This window comes from Colletotrichum truncatum (assembly GCF_014235925.2).
Source record: "Colletotrichum truncatum strain CMES1059 chromosome Unknown Contig_0011, whole genome shotgun sequence".
In the NCBI taxonomy this organism is placed as follows: Eukaryota; Fungi; Ascomycota; class Sordariomycetes; order Glomerellales; family Glomerellaceae; genus Colletotrichum; species Colletotrichum truncatum.
The window spans coordinates 1,285,667-1,299,347 of NW_027222408.1; the positions used below are offsets into that span (position 1 = coordinate 1,285,667).

Below are 13,681 nucleotides of genomic sequence, written 5' to 3' on the forward strand. Positions count from 1 at the left end.
AAGTCCATCGCTCAGGTAACTTTTCCTAATTCGAATCCAATTGGGTTTGAAGAGGCCCAGGCGAGCCACTGAATGACTGTTTAACGCATTCACGTGTATGTCCACCATACATGGTATACGCATCGATCCATCATGGCTTATTCAGTTACAACCGACAGTGGATACAACTTTAGTCTGAACGGTTCTTGATACTCCGCAGTTCTTGCATCAGCCATACTATTCGTAGACTACACGAAATAAGATTCCATATCACGCGGAATAGTATCGGCCAAGTACATCAGACAAATAGGCTAGTCTAGCTAATCCTCCATGGATGCCACGGCCTCTTTAGCGTCGGGAACTTTCCTGTCGCCGCTGATTAGTTTATTGGTGGCCAAGACTTCTAATCACAATCTACCTTGCGTGGCCAAAAGACTACTTGTTGTTTACAAGTCTTGGCTGTCTGGGGTAGATTACTGGCCTGGCAATGAGGAAGGGTCATTCTGACTGTTATACACGGTGTTGCCAACCTTACTTTTAGTCATCTCTGTCTAGTCAGGTCCTTCTTCAGCTGCCATGCAGTAATTATCGCAATGTCAGTGGCCATGCCCAACCCTTATTTTAAAGTTTGCCCGTATCAACATGTCGAGTGCATAGTGATCAGAACAAGACACTTGAACCACTTACTACACAGCCTCCTGCGCACACGCCAACAGGCTACAGGACAACTTGGATGCGATGGTGATCATAGCCTGAGTCGCCCTTCCCCGATAGCGGAGAATGACATGTCTGCAGAAGGGGCCTGATTAGTCCTCTGTTGAGTCAGGAGATTCAATATCTTAGGCGTCGATCAACTTGCAAATGTCGGTCTTGGGCCAAGATGAAGATGTAGCAGCCCTCGGCCTGATGAATGGAATTCATGCTGCTCTTCTATGATGCGTGTACCTCAGTAGTAAGGGTAACTACTCTGCTTCCAACAATTTTGTAACGTATCTCTAGGCACTGTCTACAGTCTAAGCCTCCACTGCATCTAATAGATTACGGAAGAACGCAAGAACCTGAGTAGCGGCCACCTAAGACTGGTGCAAAGCAACTAACGCTTCGAAACACAATCCACGAAACGCTCCGAACCTGCATATCCCAAAGTGTCGTGTTCTCATGATTCAGCGACCAGTGTCATCGCCACATTGAGCACCAGATCCCACTTATTAGGAAAGAAAACGACTCCCGCTAGATGAACTATTAGCCAGACATGTGAATCCCGCTCGTCGATATAAGTCTGACACAACTAGAGCAACAACACCATTCTCTCCATGATATTCTCGGCGGTCCCCCCAAATCCAAGGTCCCTCCCTGCTCGGCTTCAAACTCTCGAAGTTTCCAGTCCATTCAGCGGGCGATCCCACAAAACTCTCCTGAACCGTCAACGTCAGCCATGGTTCGTTCCCTCCGGAGGCCGGGTGATGACCCCCCAACAAAAAACCCGCCGACACAAAGGTGAGCGCGAGAGACATCACCATCCCGCGGCAAAACTACGCCACTTCTTTTTCTTTCGCTCTGCCTGTATTTCGTATGGAATGCGGTCGCCTTGAGAAGAGAGAAGAAAAGAAAGAAAAGAAGCAAAGCAAGAAACGGCCACACATGAATGCGGAGACGCGCTCACAGCATGAAGACTGCAAAAGTATTAGTATCCTGGCGCGGCGCGCGGAAGCCGTACCCAGCGTAGTACTCGGCGTCGCGGAGAAGCTTCGCGTCGAGATCGAACGGGTCGTCGTCGTCAGCGGTCCCGAGAGGCAGCATCATCATCATCATCATCACGGCGGCGGCGGCGGCGGCGGCGGGCAGCGGTGGTTGAGGTACTTCGTCATCGCGCTCGTGGTGTGGTCTTGCTCGCACGCGACGCGCACGCTGAGGAGGATCGTCGCGCACCCGCACAGTCGATACCCGGCCAGGCTCATCCCGAAGGCGCGGTGTTGGGTTCTGCTTTCCGTCGGCTTCTTCTTCATCGGGCTCTTCTGTCTGTGTATGGAGTTCCTGTCCAAGACCATGTCTGGTCTCCACGAGGCGAGGTTGTGTGTCGGACGACTGTTCGGGGGCGGCGGCTTGCCGGAGAACTGTGACGAGAAGGCGGCGGGATACAGGCTCAGAATATTAAAGTGCGACAGTCAACGGGTCCTGGACCGGTGCATGGAGTTCTGGGAGCACGAGGCGCTGAGGATCCTCGTCGGTCCGCAAAGGGCCGATGCGTCTGTCATACCGCTCATCCTGGTCATCATCAACTCGATTCCGAGGGCTATACGGGATTGCCTCTGGGTGCCGTTTCTCTCCGAGGGGGAGTTTGAAAAGTTCCTCTATAGCTCGTTGGACTTTTGGGAGTTTAAGCTGACCAGGATCCTGAGGGGTTCCGACGGACTCAAGGCGAAGCCGGACTAATGTCGCACTTTAGATTATTTTAGAGATAGATGTTGCCTGTCTTGGCGATTAATGGGATTGAATGCTATCGATGAAGCGGTTTTGGACTCTGCCATCAAGTGTGCTGTTATATATACCTTGATAATGGTATGTGAGTTAAGGTAGGTGTTGACAAAGTCTGTCCATGTTTAATTGATTCTAGTCGTCTACTACACATCACTTGATGTGTTGGCCTATCCCCATGTAATCGATGACGCCGGCACTCACAACCTTCGCCATTTGACTATCACTAATTGCCAATGCTTATGGCCCTTGCTTCTCCAATTCAAGCACGGTCACTGAATGATATTGGTCTTATAAACGGTCGCATTACATGCCCATCGAGCAATTGTGAATTGAAAAATATAAGAAATCGCGTCGAGCAGTCAAGTTCTATGTTTTGGTATTCTACGCCTGTTCCACCATCTGCTTTTTTATCCTGGTGATCGTTCCCGGTCCGCCATAAGTCAGGCCCGTGTACACCATGGCCACGCTCGCGCCAGCGTTCAGAATTTTCAACGCCTGCTCTCCGTTCGTGATACCTCCCGTCGCGAAAATGACCTTTCTCGCGGTGTCCTTGCCCTCGACGAAGTCGTGGACCTTGCCCGACAGGGTGCCGTCGACTGAGGGGATGGCGGCGGCCTCCTCCGCCGAACCGGACTGGAGGGTCTGGGCGTCCAACTTCTTGCGATACCTCTTGACCAACTCCAGCGTCCTGCCGTACATGGCGGGACCAGAGTAGCCTCCCGTCTCCATCAGGGCCTTCTGCTCCTTCGCGGAGAGCTTGACGCCCTCGGGAACGACGCCCGTTCTGCGCTTGGTGGTGTTGCCGACGATGACGCCGTCGACGCCGCTGTTGCAGACGGCCTGGACAATGCCCTCAACCTGCGTATCCTCCTCCTCATCGGGGGACACCTTAACCATAACCTTGGGGCGAACCTTGCGGTCGGCCTTGGCGGCCTCGTCCACGACAGCACTCAGCAACCTCGTCAGAGGCTCGGTGGCCTGGAGATCGCGGAGACCAGGGGTGTTGGGGCTGCTGACGTTGACAACCAGGATATCGGCGTACTTGGCGAGTGCCTGCACGCAGTAGACGTAGTCCTGGGTGACGGCCTTGACGTCCCGCTCGTCCGTCTCCTTGTTCTTGGCAATCTGCACCGCCAGCAGCCGGCCGGGAAGCAGACTGCCCGCAGGCACACCAGCCTCACCGTCCAGGACCTCCTGCTCAGTAGCATTGACCTTGCGGGCAAACTTGCGCACACGCTCCCTCAGGGTAGCGGCCATGCTGTCAGCGCCGCGGGAGTTGAGACCGTAGCGGTTGACCATGCCGTCGATGCTCGGGACGCGGAAGACACGCGGCTTGGGGTTACCCTCCTGGGGGCGGGGCGTGCAGCCGCCGACCTCGACGACGCCGGCACCGAGAGCGAAGAGGGCATCGGGGATGTCGGCGTGCTTGTCGAGACCGGCGCTGATGCCGATGGGGTTCGACAGCTTCACACCGTAGACGTCGGTTGCGAGGGCGGGGTGCTCGGCGAGAGTCCTGTCGCGCTCGCGAACGTGCAGACCGAGATCGTACGTGGTCTTCATCAGGGTCGTACCGGCATGATGAGCTTCCTCGGCGTCGCTGTAGATAAAGCGGATGGCGGCGGGGACGAGCCATTGGTGAATGGAGGCGCGGGTGTCGGTGACGTAGAGGTAGGACACATAGAGGGAGCCAGCGAGGGCGGTACCGTAGAGGGCAAGCTTCAGGTTCGAGCCGGTTGAGGAGTCGGCGGAAGAGCTAGAGCTAGAGCCGGTCGAGGCATGACGTCGGGTGAGGTTGTTGCCAGGGAGTCTCGGGCGGATGACGACGGGATTTCTGGCCGACCGGAGGGCGTTTTGCACACGGGCGGATCGCATGCAGATGGACGCCATTGCTGAGAAGAGTTGCTGGTCCTGACCAGCACTCAATGGCTCGGCGGTGGTGTGGATTTGGAGGTTGAAGTTTTGCAGATGTCACTGCCGAGGACGGAACTTGACGCGAAGTTTGGGTGCTTGGGTTCGGCAGGCGTTTGGCAGCTGGCATCGGTGGGAGCAGCACAGTGCATTACAGTGCCGGATCGAACTGTCTTATTTTTCGGCATTTTCTTTTAGCTTGTAAAACGAATACGAAAATGCCATCAGATCATGACATGTTTATGACTTTCTATCCTTCTAATAAAACGCCATCCCAATGCAATACAAATGAAACCGAATTCTGTCTAGAATGTCTGGGATATCTTTTCTTTCCGGCCCCTCTTCTCATCATGCCTCCATCTTTACCGACCCTTTATGAACCGCAATGTCCTGCACCGCATGGGCTTTCTCTCCAATATGCGCCGCTTCCTCGGCCTCTTCGACGGCCTCGGCTTGTCGGTTCAGGAAGCTGAGATAAGTCTGCCAGCCGACGGCGATGACTCCCGAAAACACGCTGCGGTATTCCATCGGGATGAACGAGAAGCTGAAAGCCGTCACGGCGGGCCACAGCTTGCACGAGTTGACGATGCTCACGGGAACCGTCCGGCGGATTCGCTCGATGATTTGTTCAAAATTGTCGCCGGCCAGGAACGCTTGCATGCCGAAGAAATATGAGTTGAAGATGGGCGTGAAGCACACCTGATTAACGACGACCTTGGTGCCGAGGGAGAGGAGGCGCGAGGTGTAGTTGAAGTTTTGGGAGAGGAAGATGAACCTGTCAAAACACACAGTCAGCACCACGACACATAGTCGCCGCGTTCGAGCCAAGTCACCCACCATTTGTAACTGGGAATCGACGATATTGCGCCGATAATCAGCGATCGCATCGTGCGCTCCGGGTTGTAGTCCTTGCCGCTCATGCGCTGAGCTGAGAGATCGGCACAAAAGTAGATTACCAGCGAACTGATGAACTGCGTCGTCAAAGGCCTCTTGCGCTGCGCCCGCGCATAACCCTCGGCAGCTCGAGTCAGCGGACCGAGGCGCTGCCATAGAGGAATCGTGGCGACCGTGTTGGGCACGGGAATAGGGTCATCTTGTCGCTTCGGCTTTGGGGGCTCGGTGCCCGAGTTGGAGGAGTTCGTGCGACGCTGCTGCTGTTGGGAGAAACGAGTGCGCAAGCCGAGTGTCTGACGGCGCAGAAACACTCGGAACAGTGTCGCCGTCGTCATATTCTTTGAATGTTCGAACTGGTCTATGGGGGTATCATGCTCGAATTCGCAACATTAAAGAGGGAGTGTTGTTGTTGGCGTTGTTGAGGAGGGATGTGACATTGCGAAGTCATATGGCGAAATGTCATAATCCGCCCTACGCCCTGTTCCCCCCAATGCCAATGCCAATGCCAACACAAATCCACAGCGGGAAAGTGCGGTACTGGGCTTGCCGATGCCGATGGCGGACTTGCCGCCGGGGTCCGGGCACTTGTCAGAGGTGGGGCGCCCCCTGCCTTGTTCGCTAGTTTTTGTTGGTTCGTTCCTGCTTTGAGTGCTTTTCGTCTCTTTCCAGACCCTGAGTGACAAAGGCGCCATTTACGCTGCCAGCTGGAAGACCACGTGCCACCCCTCAAAATGTCTGGCTGACAGCTGTCAGGCACACTTAGTTGCCCCTCCCCCTCCTTCTGTGCAACCACTTGACTATTGTCTTAGTCTTGTCGTGTGACTGACTAACAAATACTCCGTCTTCTGTCATCGCCAGTTAATGTATCGGCACCATTTGGTCTTATTCACCGGATGGCTCAAGACCTAAACTTCTTGTTTGGTGATAACTCGAGAAAAGAAGAGGGACCACATCACCATATCAGAGTGAAAGAAGAAAAGATCCACGCCCGTTCTGGAATAATACATAAGGCGTTCTCCGACATCAAATGGAAGCCTGCACAGCGCCTAGCTGCGCCCCATGTGAGGCTCTTCTCTCATATTCCCCCTTCTCGCCTCCAACACGTCCATATGTAGTCCGACTGGCAAGGGTTTACTCCTAGAGAAGGAGTAGAAGAACATAAATCACACGATACATACTCAACTACTTTCTCCGTCAACATGTGGCTCCTCAACACCACCACCTACGAGCTCCATATGTTTGGCGCCAATGTCCCCCCATACGCCATCCTCTCCCACACTTGGGGCGCCGACGAGGTGACATTTCAAGACATCCAAAAGGAAAACCTCCCCCAGGCGCGGACTAAGGCCGGCTTCTTCAAGATCCAGGGCACCTGCATCCAGGCCCTCCGTCACAACATCAGCTGGGCATGGATCGACTCGTGCTGCATCGATAAGACCTCGTCCGCTGAGCTCTCAGAGGCCATCAACTCAATGTACTCGTATTACCTCCTTTCCCGCGTCTGCTTCGTCTACCTCTCCGACGTCCCCTCGCCGTCCGCCTCCACGCCCATGGGCGAGATGCCCGCCCTTGCCCAGTCTAAATGGTTCACCCGCGGTTGGACCCTGCAAGAGCTCATCGCGCCACGTCGCGCCATCTTCTACGCCTCTGACTGGACTCGCATCGGTACCAAGGGCCTCCACCGCGGCGAGCAGCCCTTCATCGGCGCCATCGCAGCCATCACCGGCGTGTTTGAGTCCGTTCTCTCCAAAGCCCGCCACCCGCGGGACTACTCCATTGCAGAGCGCATGTCGTGGGCTGCAGCCCGTCAGACCACCCGCCCAGAGGATTTGGCATATTGTCTCATGGGCCTGTTTGGCGTACACATACCCGTTTTATACGGTGAAGGCCTAACCCATGCCTTCCAGCGACTTCAGCACGAGATCATCCGCACCTCTCCAGATGAAACAATCTTCGCGTGGAGGGTCGATCCTACACAGGAGGAAGTCGACCCCCACACGGGCGAGCGCCGCCGGAGAGCCACCCAATCCTCCGGTCTCCTGGCCGATTCCCCCGCGGACTTTGCCCGGTCCCGCGATGTCCACCAGCGCGCCTTGCACAAAGCTTCTCCGTTCCGTCTCTTTAGCATGACCAACATGGGATTATCCATCGTTGCGGAGCTCATCCCAATGGTGCAAGGTAGTCAGCGTGGCAGTCCCCCATTGTTACAGACGGAGTCGCCGAGGTCCCCCCCTCCGCTGATCATTATACCCATCGGAGCGAGCGACCGGCCCCACGATACTGCGCCGCGATCTCGAGTCGGGCTCTACCTTGAACCTGTCCTGCACGCCTCGTCATCGGTGGCATCGCCCACAATGTCGTCGCCGCTGCCGCCGTCGTCGTCGTATTCCCAAGTTTTCTACCGCCGGGTGAAATGTGACGATTTCTGCTTCGCCCCGTTGTCGATGGGTGGTGAGTTCCCCGCGGGCGAGCCGACGGATATTTTCGTCCTGGAGGATGAGCAGTTTGCCGAGATGCGATGGGCGGATCGGGCGGGTGGTCCCGAGGCCGGGAACTGGTCGCCTTCTATCGGTGGACGGTTATCATTATCGCCGAGTGCGTCGCCGAGGGCGTCACCCAGGTTGGGATGAGCCGAAGCGAACTAAGTAGGATTTCACGATTGACGCAAGATACCCTTGTCCTCAATGGACTGCTATGTAAAATTACACGTGAATTTACCAGTTCAACATCAAACATTGCAATAAAATGCTTACCATGATCACCATCATGGTCTACCTACTGCTACATGTATATGAATCGGGTATCAACCAATGACACATCCGAAAAGAACATCACAACAACACAAAAAAATAAGTTTGAATCTTTTTCATTCAAAAAACACGACACAAAAAGTGCGTGTCTTCGTCTCCAGAACATAACTAGGCTTCCCCCACCCCCCTCCTTTCGTAAGGGGTGAAGTTACTAGGGTATCTCTCATCCAGGAAAAAACCGTTCCTGTAGCTACTACATACATTTCTCTCCCCTCTCAAAACAAACCCCCTCAAAAATGGCAGCACAATAATACCATGAATGCCCATCCATTTTCCCCGGATTTTCCTACCCATGCTGGGATTTGTAAAATTTCCCCCCTGTCCAGTCTAAGTCTTTCCGCACACATCCCACCTTGTCCCAGGAGATACACCCCCCCCCCCCCCCCCCGGCCCAAACTCCCATTCGCCTCGACAAGGCTAAAGGAGGAAACGGGGAACTCGCACCGCAAGGGTCGTGAAACAGGCCGTTCACATGGGGGGGAAAAAAAAGCCATTCCTCAAAGAGTGCCGCGTGCTGTACTGCCGCTAGGTACCAAAAGGAGGGGGGGGAGGGGGGACTGACTAACCCCCGTCCTCCTCTGTCTCTTTTGCACAAGTAGTAAAAATAAAAAATAAAAAATGATTCTTAATAAATTGCCTCGGAACTCTCCTGTCGCCCCCCCTTTTGAGGGAGGGAGCACGAGAGAGCGAGAGAGGCGTGGTATCAAACGGTTATATGCCAAGAAACACGAAATGAAGTTAAAAAAGAAGCACATGTATCGCGCGTACGCCGGTGTGCATCAGAATTTGTAGAAAAGGCGGTAAAGGGTCGTTAAGGTCGTATCATACACATCAGATGAATTCAAGAAAGCCGATTTACGGTGTGATGGAACCGCATCTCGAGGGTGTTGGAGAATGTGTGTGTGTGTGTGTGTGTGTCTGCAGTGGAGAAGTCCAGAAGAAAGATGATGGTCGATAGCCAGCCAGCGTCGAGATTCGTCATTTGCTTTTTGTAGTTTTTGCAAGTGTTTTTTTGTCGTTTTGTTTCGTCAGTGGTAAGGAAATATAGTGTTAATGAGCGAATATGGTCGGTAGTTAGACAGGTGGTAAGGAAATGGTAAAAGAGCGTCGGGTGTCGACTTTTCATCGTCGGCGAAGAGTGAATTATAGAAATGCAAATGATTGTCGTCTCGGCGGGCTGGGCTGGCACATCTTCCCTGTCATCTTTAGTATAAACTTCACACTTTAGTAAACAGCATCACTGGTCCTCCTCTGGTCAACGCTCGTGCGGGGCGAGACCTCGAGCATCTTGGTGCTTCCCGAGCTCACATGCCTGACGGGGCCCTTGCTGAGGCTCACGCTCGTGGCGCGCTGGAGCTTGGGCGCCTCGCCGTCCGAGTTGTCGCCCGAAGATTGGCTGTCGTCCACAAACACGTTGAGCTGGCCCTGGTGGCTCATGATTCTCTGACGCTGCACAACGGGTGTCGTGCGCTGCCTTTCGACCGAACCCCACTTCACATCGCCGTCGTCCATCAGTTCTTCCTCGTCGCTGCTGGGGAATGCGTCACCCGTCGACTTGCGAGGGGTGCGCTCATCAGCGAGCATCTCGCGCGAAGGCGTGGCCAGGTTAGAGAGGTACTCGTCGTCGGCGAGCTCCTCCTCCGTGTCGTTGCCGGACACCGAGTTGCTTCGGTTCCGCTGCTGGAAGCGCTGCATGCTGGCCCGGGCCCGCATGCCGGATGATCGGCGGTTGCTCATGCGACCCGAGAGCCACGAGGCCTCCGAGTCGATGGACGCCAGCGAGACGGGCTCGGGCGAGGGCTGGATGCTGTGACGCAGGGAAGTAGGTGTCTGCCTCATCTTCTCGAGTCTCTCCATCTTTTCGTCGACGCGGCGGATTTCAGAGGTGGGAGTGTCGTGCCTCACGACAGCGGGAGAGTCGTCGAGGGCGTTTTCTACCGTTCTGGCCTCTGAGACGGCGGGTAAGGGCTCTTCCGCTTCCGGCGACCCCATGCGTGAGTCCGGGGGACTGAGGGGAAGCTCGGGAGCGTTGACGGGGAGCTCTGGCAGATCTTCTCTGAAGCGAGACCTGGTACGCTTGGGCACCCCGGAGCTGACCTTCCGGGGAATGTAGTTAGTCGTTGGCGGTACCGTTTGCGATACCGTTTGTGCTTCCTCCGCCGGCGGCGCCCGAGACAGTGTCTGTGCATGGGCTGCGGCGGCTTGCATCTCCTCGCGCGAAGTATTTGAGAATGACGAAGGTCCCGAGTTTCTCCTCTTCCTGTTGCCCCATCGGAAAAGGGCTGAAAATGAGAGACGAGCACGGCTGCTGGACTCGGAGGCCTTGGGGTTCATGTCGTCCTGTCTCGACGACAGCGGCGAGACGGTGTGCTCGTCATCCGGTGCGTTCGGCGACCGCGACCGTGATTTCTTATACCGCAGGAAACTCCGTCTCAGTCTCATGCTTCCCTTGGGCGTCAATTTCGTGCTTGGCTTACGTTCCATAACGGGTTCGGGCGATGGCCCCGACAGAGGAACATCGGGCTGGATACTGGACGTTCGGTGCAAGTCGAGGTGGTGGTGGTGGTGGTGGTCAATCTCCATAGGCTCTGCTTGAGGCGCCACTACCGCCGGCGGCTCCTCGATCGATATCCTGGCCGGTCGATGTGATGATGATGACGAGCTGGACGCCCGTCTCTTCGAGTATGTTACCACTGCGGACGTTGTGTCGTCAATTCCCAGGCCCACCATTTCACGGCCCAGTACTCCTCTCTCCAAGTTCATGGGCGGTGGCGAGCCGCTATGCCTCGCCTCCGCTTCCATTTCACGCTGCTTCTCTGCCCTTCTTGTTAACCGCTTCTCCATCTTCTCCTGGTCTCGTAACCTCTTTCTTTCTCTCCTTCTATTGTCTCTCTCCATCAGCTCTCTGAGGTCGGCGGCGTCGAGGTCGTCGGCGAAGCTGTTCACCCTCTTGTGTGCCCTCACCACCGACTCGGGCACTCTCTCGGAAACCTTTCTCTTCTGGTGATGCGGGCGGGGTTGCCCTGAGCTGCTCTGCCCAGGAGCCCATTTCGGAGAGACGGCGTAGTGTAATGTTGGTCGCGGTGCCAGTGCCGCGAGGGCAGACACCCGGAATGAGTGCATCTCGGACTCGGATGACATGCTCGAGTGAATCGATATCGGTAATGAGACGTCGGATGCTGGATTTTCGAAGCTCCTGCGGAAGCCGAGGCCCGTCTTGATTCTTTTGCTTTGCTTTCTTATCGGCCGACCGGAGGTCCAGTCCTCTGCCGCCGGCCGTACCGGCGCGAAGTTCGTCATGGCCTTGATTTCCGCCTCGCGATCCGTCTCTGCTCTCCTCCTCTTACTTGACTTCCTGCGGGAGGAGGCCTTCTTCTGGCCGTGGCGTGCATTATGTAGGGTTGGCGCCCGCTGCCAGGCGGGATCCCCTTTTTCTTCTCCGTCATTTCGGTCGGCTGGGAAGGGCCCTGTTAGCCGGCCAGGTACCGGTGGACCCGAGCTTTTTTGCCCCGCGAGACGGATGGAGTCGTGGCGACCGGGGGAGAAGCTGTAGGTACGGGGCCCTCTGTGCAGCTTCTTGGAGGGGTGCTGGTACTGGTACTGGTACTGGTACTGCTGGCGCTGCTCGAGCCGCTGTTTCTTCGGCGTTGCCGCCCTGTCCGTAGTGTCATGTGAGGCATCCTTAGGGGTGAGATTTCTTGGTGGTGGTGGTGCTGCTGCTGCTACTGCTTCGACATCGGACAGGTTTGCGCCGCTTCGCGAGCGTTTGCGACCGCTCCTCCGGCGGAAGGGCCAAATGGCCATTTTCCCATGCGCAGCGTCGTCTTCGCTGGCAGGGGTTTATGTATGTATTAACGTTGAATGCTAGGTTGTTCGTCGCAAGACCGATTTCTGTATGGGCGCATGATCGGTGCTTATTACTCGAGATCGGGGGGCATGTGCGTGTTGTACGGGCGCCCTCGTTTAGATGTTAATGCTGATTATTCCTTGATGTCTTTCTCCCAAACTCGGCCAAACTCGGTGTCGCAGTGGCAGCTGACTTTGTAATCGCCACCAGTTTCGCAATGTGTAAGCAAAACGAGAGTAAAGCCAGGTAGTTTTCCGGGCGAGAGGAATACGGAGAGCTTGTCTGCTTGAGGAAGAAGTTCAGGGTTTGTGCAGCAGTTAATATGGGTTTGGGCTTATAGGAGGTCGGGTCCGTCAGAAAAAGCGAGTTAGTGGAGGAAAACGAGAAAGGGTATGGGACACAGCAGGGAAGTACGGAGTAGCCACAGAACGTGTAAAGGAAAAAGAGGGACGAGAAGTCATATGCAATGTAGAGTGGCAATGGCCAGAGATGATGAAATAATGGATGGGGGGTCCCAAAAGAATCAAAATCCAGTCCAGTCAAGACCCCCAGATTGGACAAGAAGGGGGCAGCAGACCTTTTCCTTCTTTTCCTTGGTGCTGCTGGACTGACTGAATAGAGACTACGTACACATACACACACACACACACCGGAGGCAGACCGTAGGAGACCGAAGTGTACTTGGACTGGGACGTGGAAGAGCTTGGAGCTTGGCTAGCATAGTTTGGCTGGTGCTGGTGGTATAGTGTGTATGCTGGTGCCGATGTACCTGGCAGTACGTATCTATTCTCCGTAAGGTACAGTGCTGACCAAATAGGAAGAGAGCTGCTTGACATGGTGGCAGGGCAAGGGAGCATGAGCCGGGACCTTTGGGGCCACACCAAGAGAGGACGGATGGCCAGGGCTTGCTGAGTTTGGGTTAGGAAGGGCTCCAGGGTTAGTCAAGGGTCAGGGGTGTGAACATGGGTCATAGTGTGTACCCGCTGCCGGGGGTGTGTTTCTTGCTGTTTCTCCTTCTCCTCCTGCTACATTCTGCCGCATATCGAGAGGGCCATTTGGTGTGCATAGGAAATATGTGTGTGTGTGTGTGTGTGTGTGTGTATGCCCGTTCGAGGGCATTGAGGTGTGCTATGCAGATTTTCATAAATCTCACACACTTGAGAAGCAGACTGTACTGGTAGAGAACTCAGATGCCAAAGTCGCCAGGGAATGCCGTGATTGCTACAGCATAGTATTATGCAGTATGCTCCGGCTCCTGTATCCGCCCCTGTTTGGCCGTTCCCAAGTACAGTAGAAACGGCCTCCAAAAAGAGGAGAGGGAGGGATGGCCAACAGCCTCCGGCCAGCAGGGGGAATGCCAATGTCGTCGATTGGACATGGGCTGGCCTTGATCGGCGCAGGATTTTTCTCCTCCAGTATCAACGGGGTGGAACCCGCCAGCTTTCCCAGCATACCACATGCTGCCTGACTGCCCTGGTCTCTGCCCTGGTCTGCCCCGGTTGGAGCGGACTGAACAGCAAGAGATGGCCGGCCGAATGATGCGATGCGATGCGATGCACTGTATGCGTGTTGCGGCTGCCGGTGCGCTGGTTCCTGGCCTGGCCTGACTGATGTGCGAGATGGTCAACGGGGGACAGCGGCCGGCTGTTGAAGTGTCTCTCCTCTCCCCTCTGTAGAGGAGGACTCTGCTTGGCTTGCTGCCATGGTCAGCCTGTCCCGCCGCCCTGGCGTTTTGATGTCTCAGTGTCCTGGTCTGTTCCATCGC

At 55.4% G+C, this 13,681-nt stretch overlaps 4 protein-coding genes across 4 annotated transcripts; 2 read left to right on the forward strand and 2 right to left on the reverse strand.

The window, feature by feature from the left end:
• Positions 1–1,620: 1,620 nt before the first annotated feature.
• On the forward strand, positions 1,621–2,412 carry CTRU02_214718 (uncharacterized protein; the record flags this gene model as incomplete). Its single annotated transcript, XM_036727904.1, has 1 exon — positions 1,621–2,412. One exon carries the CDS (start codon positions 1,621–1,623, stop codon positions 2,410–2,412), a length of 792 nt encoding a protein of 263 aa, XP_036580433.1.
• Positions 2,413–2,838: 426 nt separating this feature from the next.
• On the reverse strand, positions 2,839–5,594 carry CTRU02_214719 (dihydroorotate oxidase; the record flags this gene model as incomplete). The annotated part of the gene is made up of 3 exons (XM_070206293.1): positions 2,839–4,292; positions 4,737–5,140; positions 5,203–5,594. The coding sequence occupies 3 exons, from the start codon at positions 5,592–5,594 to the stop codon at positions 2,839–2,841; spliced, it is 2,250 nt and encodes a 749-aa protein (XP_070060067.1).
• An 864-nt stretch (positions 5,595–6,458) lies between these two features.
• On the forward strand, positions 6,459–7,889 carry CTRU02_214720 (het domain protein; the record flags this gene model as incomplete). Its single annotated transcript, XM_036727906.1, has 1 exon — positions 6,459–7,889. One exon carries the CDS (start codon positions 6,459–6,461, stop codon positions 7,887–7,889), a length of 1,431 nt encoding a protein of 476 aa, XP_036580435.1.
• Positions 7,890–9,293: 1,404 nt separating this feature from the next.
• CTRU02_214721 (uncharacterized protein) lies at positions 9,294–11,873 on the reverse strand (the record flags this gene model as incomplete). The annotated part of the gene is made up of 1 exon (XM_036727907.1): positions 9,294–11,873. One exon carries the CDS (start codon positions 11,871–11,873, stop codon positions 9,294–9,296), a length of 2,580 nt encoding a protein of 859 aa, XP_036580436.1.
• Between the last annotated feature and the right edge of the window lie 1,808 nt (positions 11,874–13,681).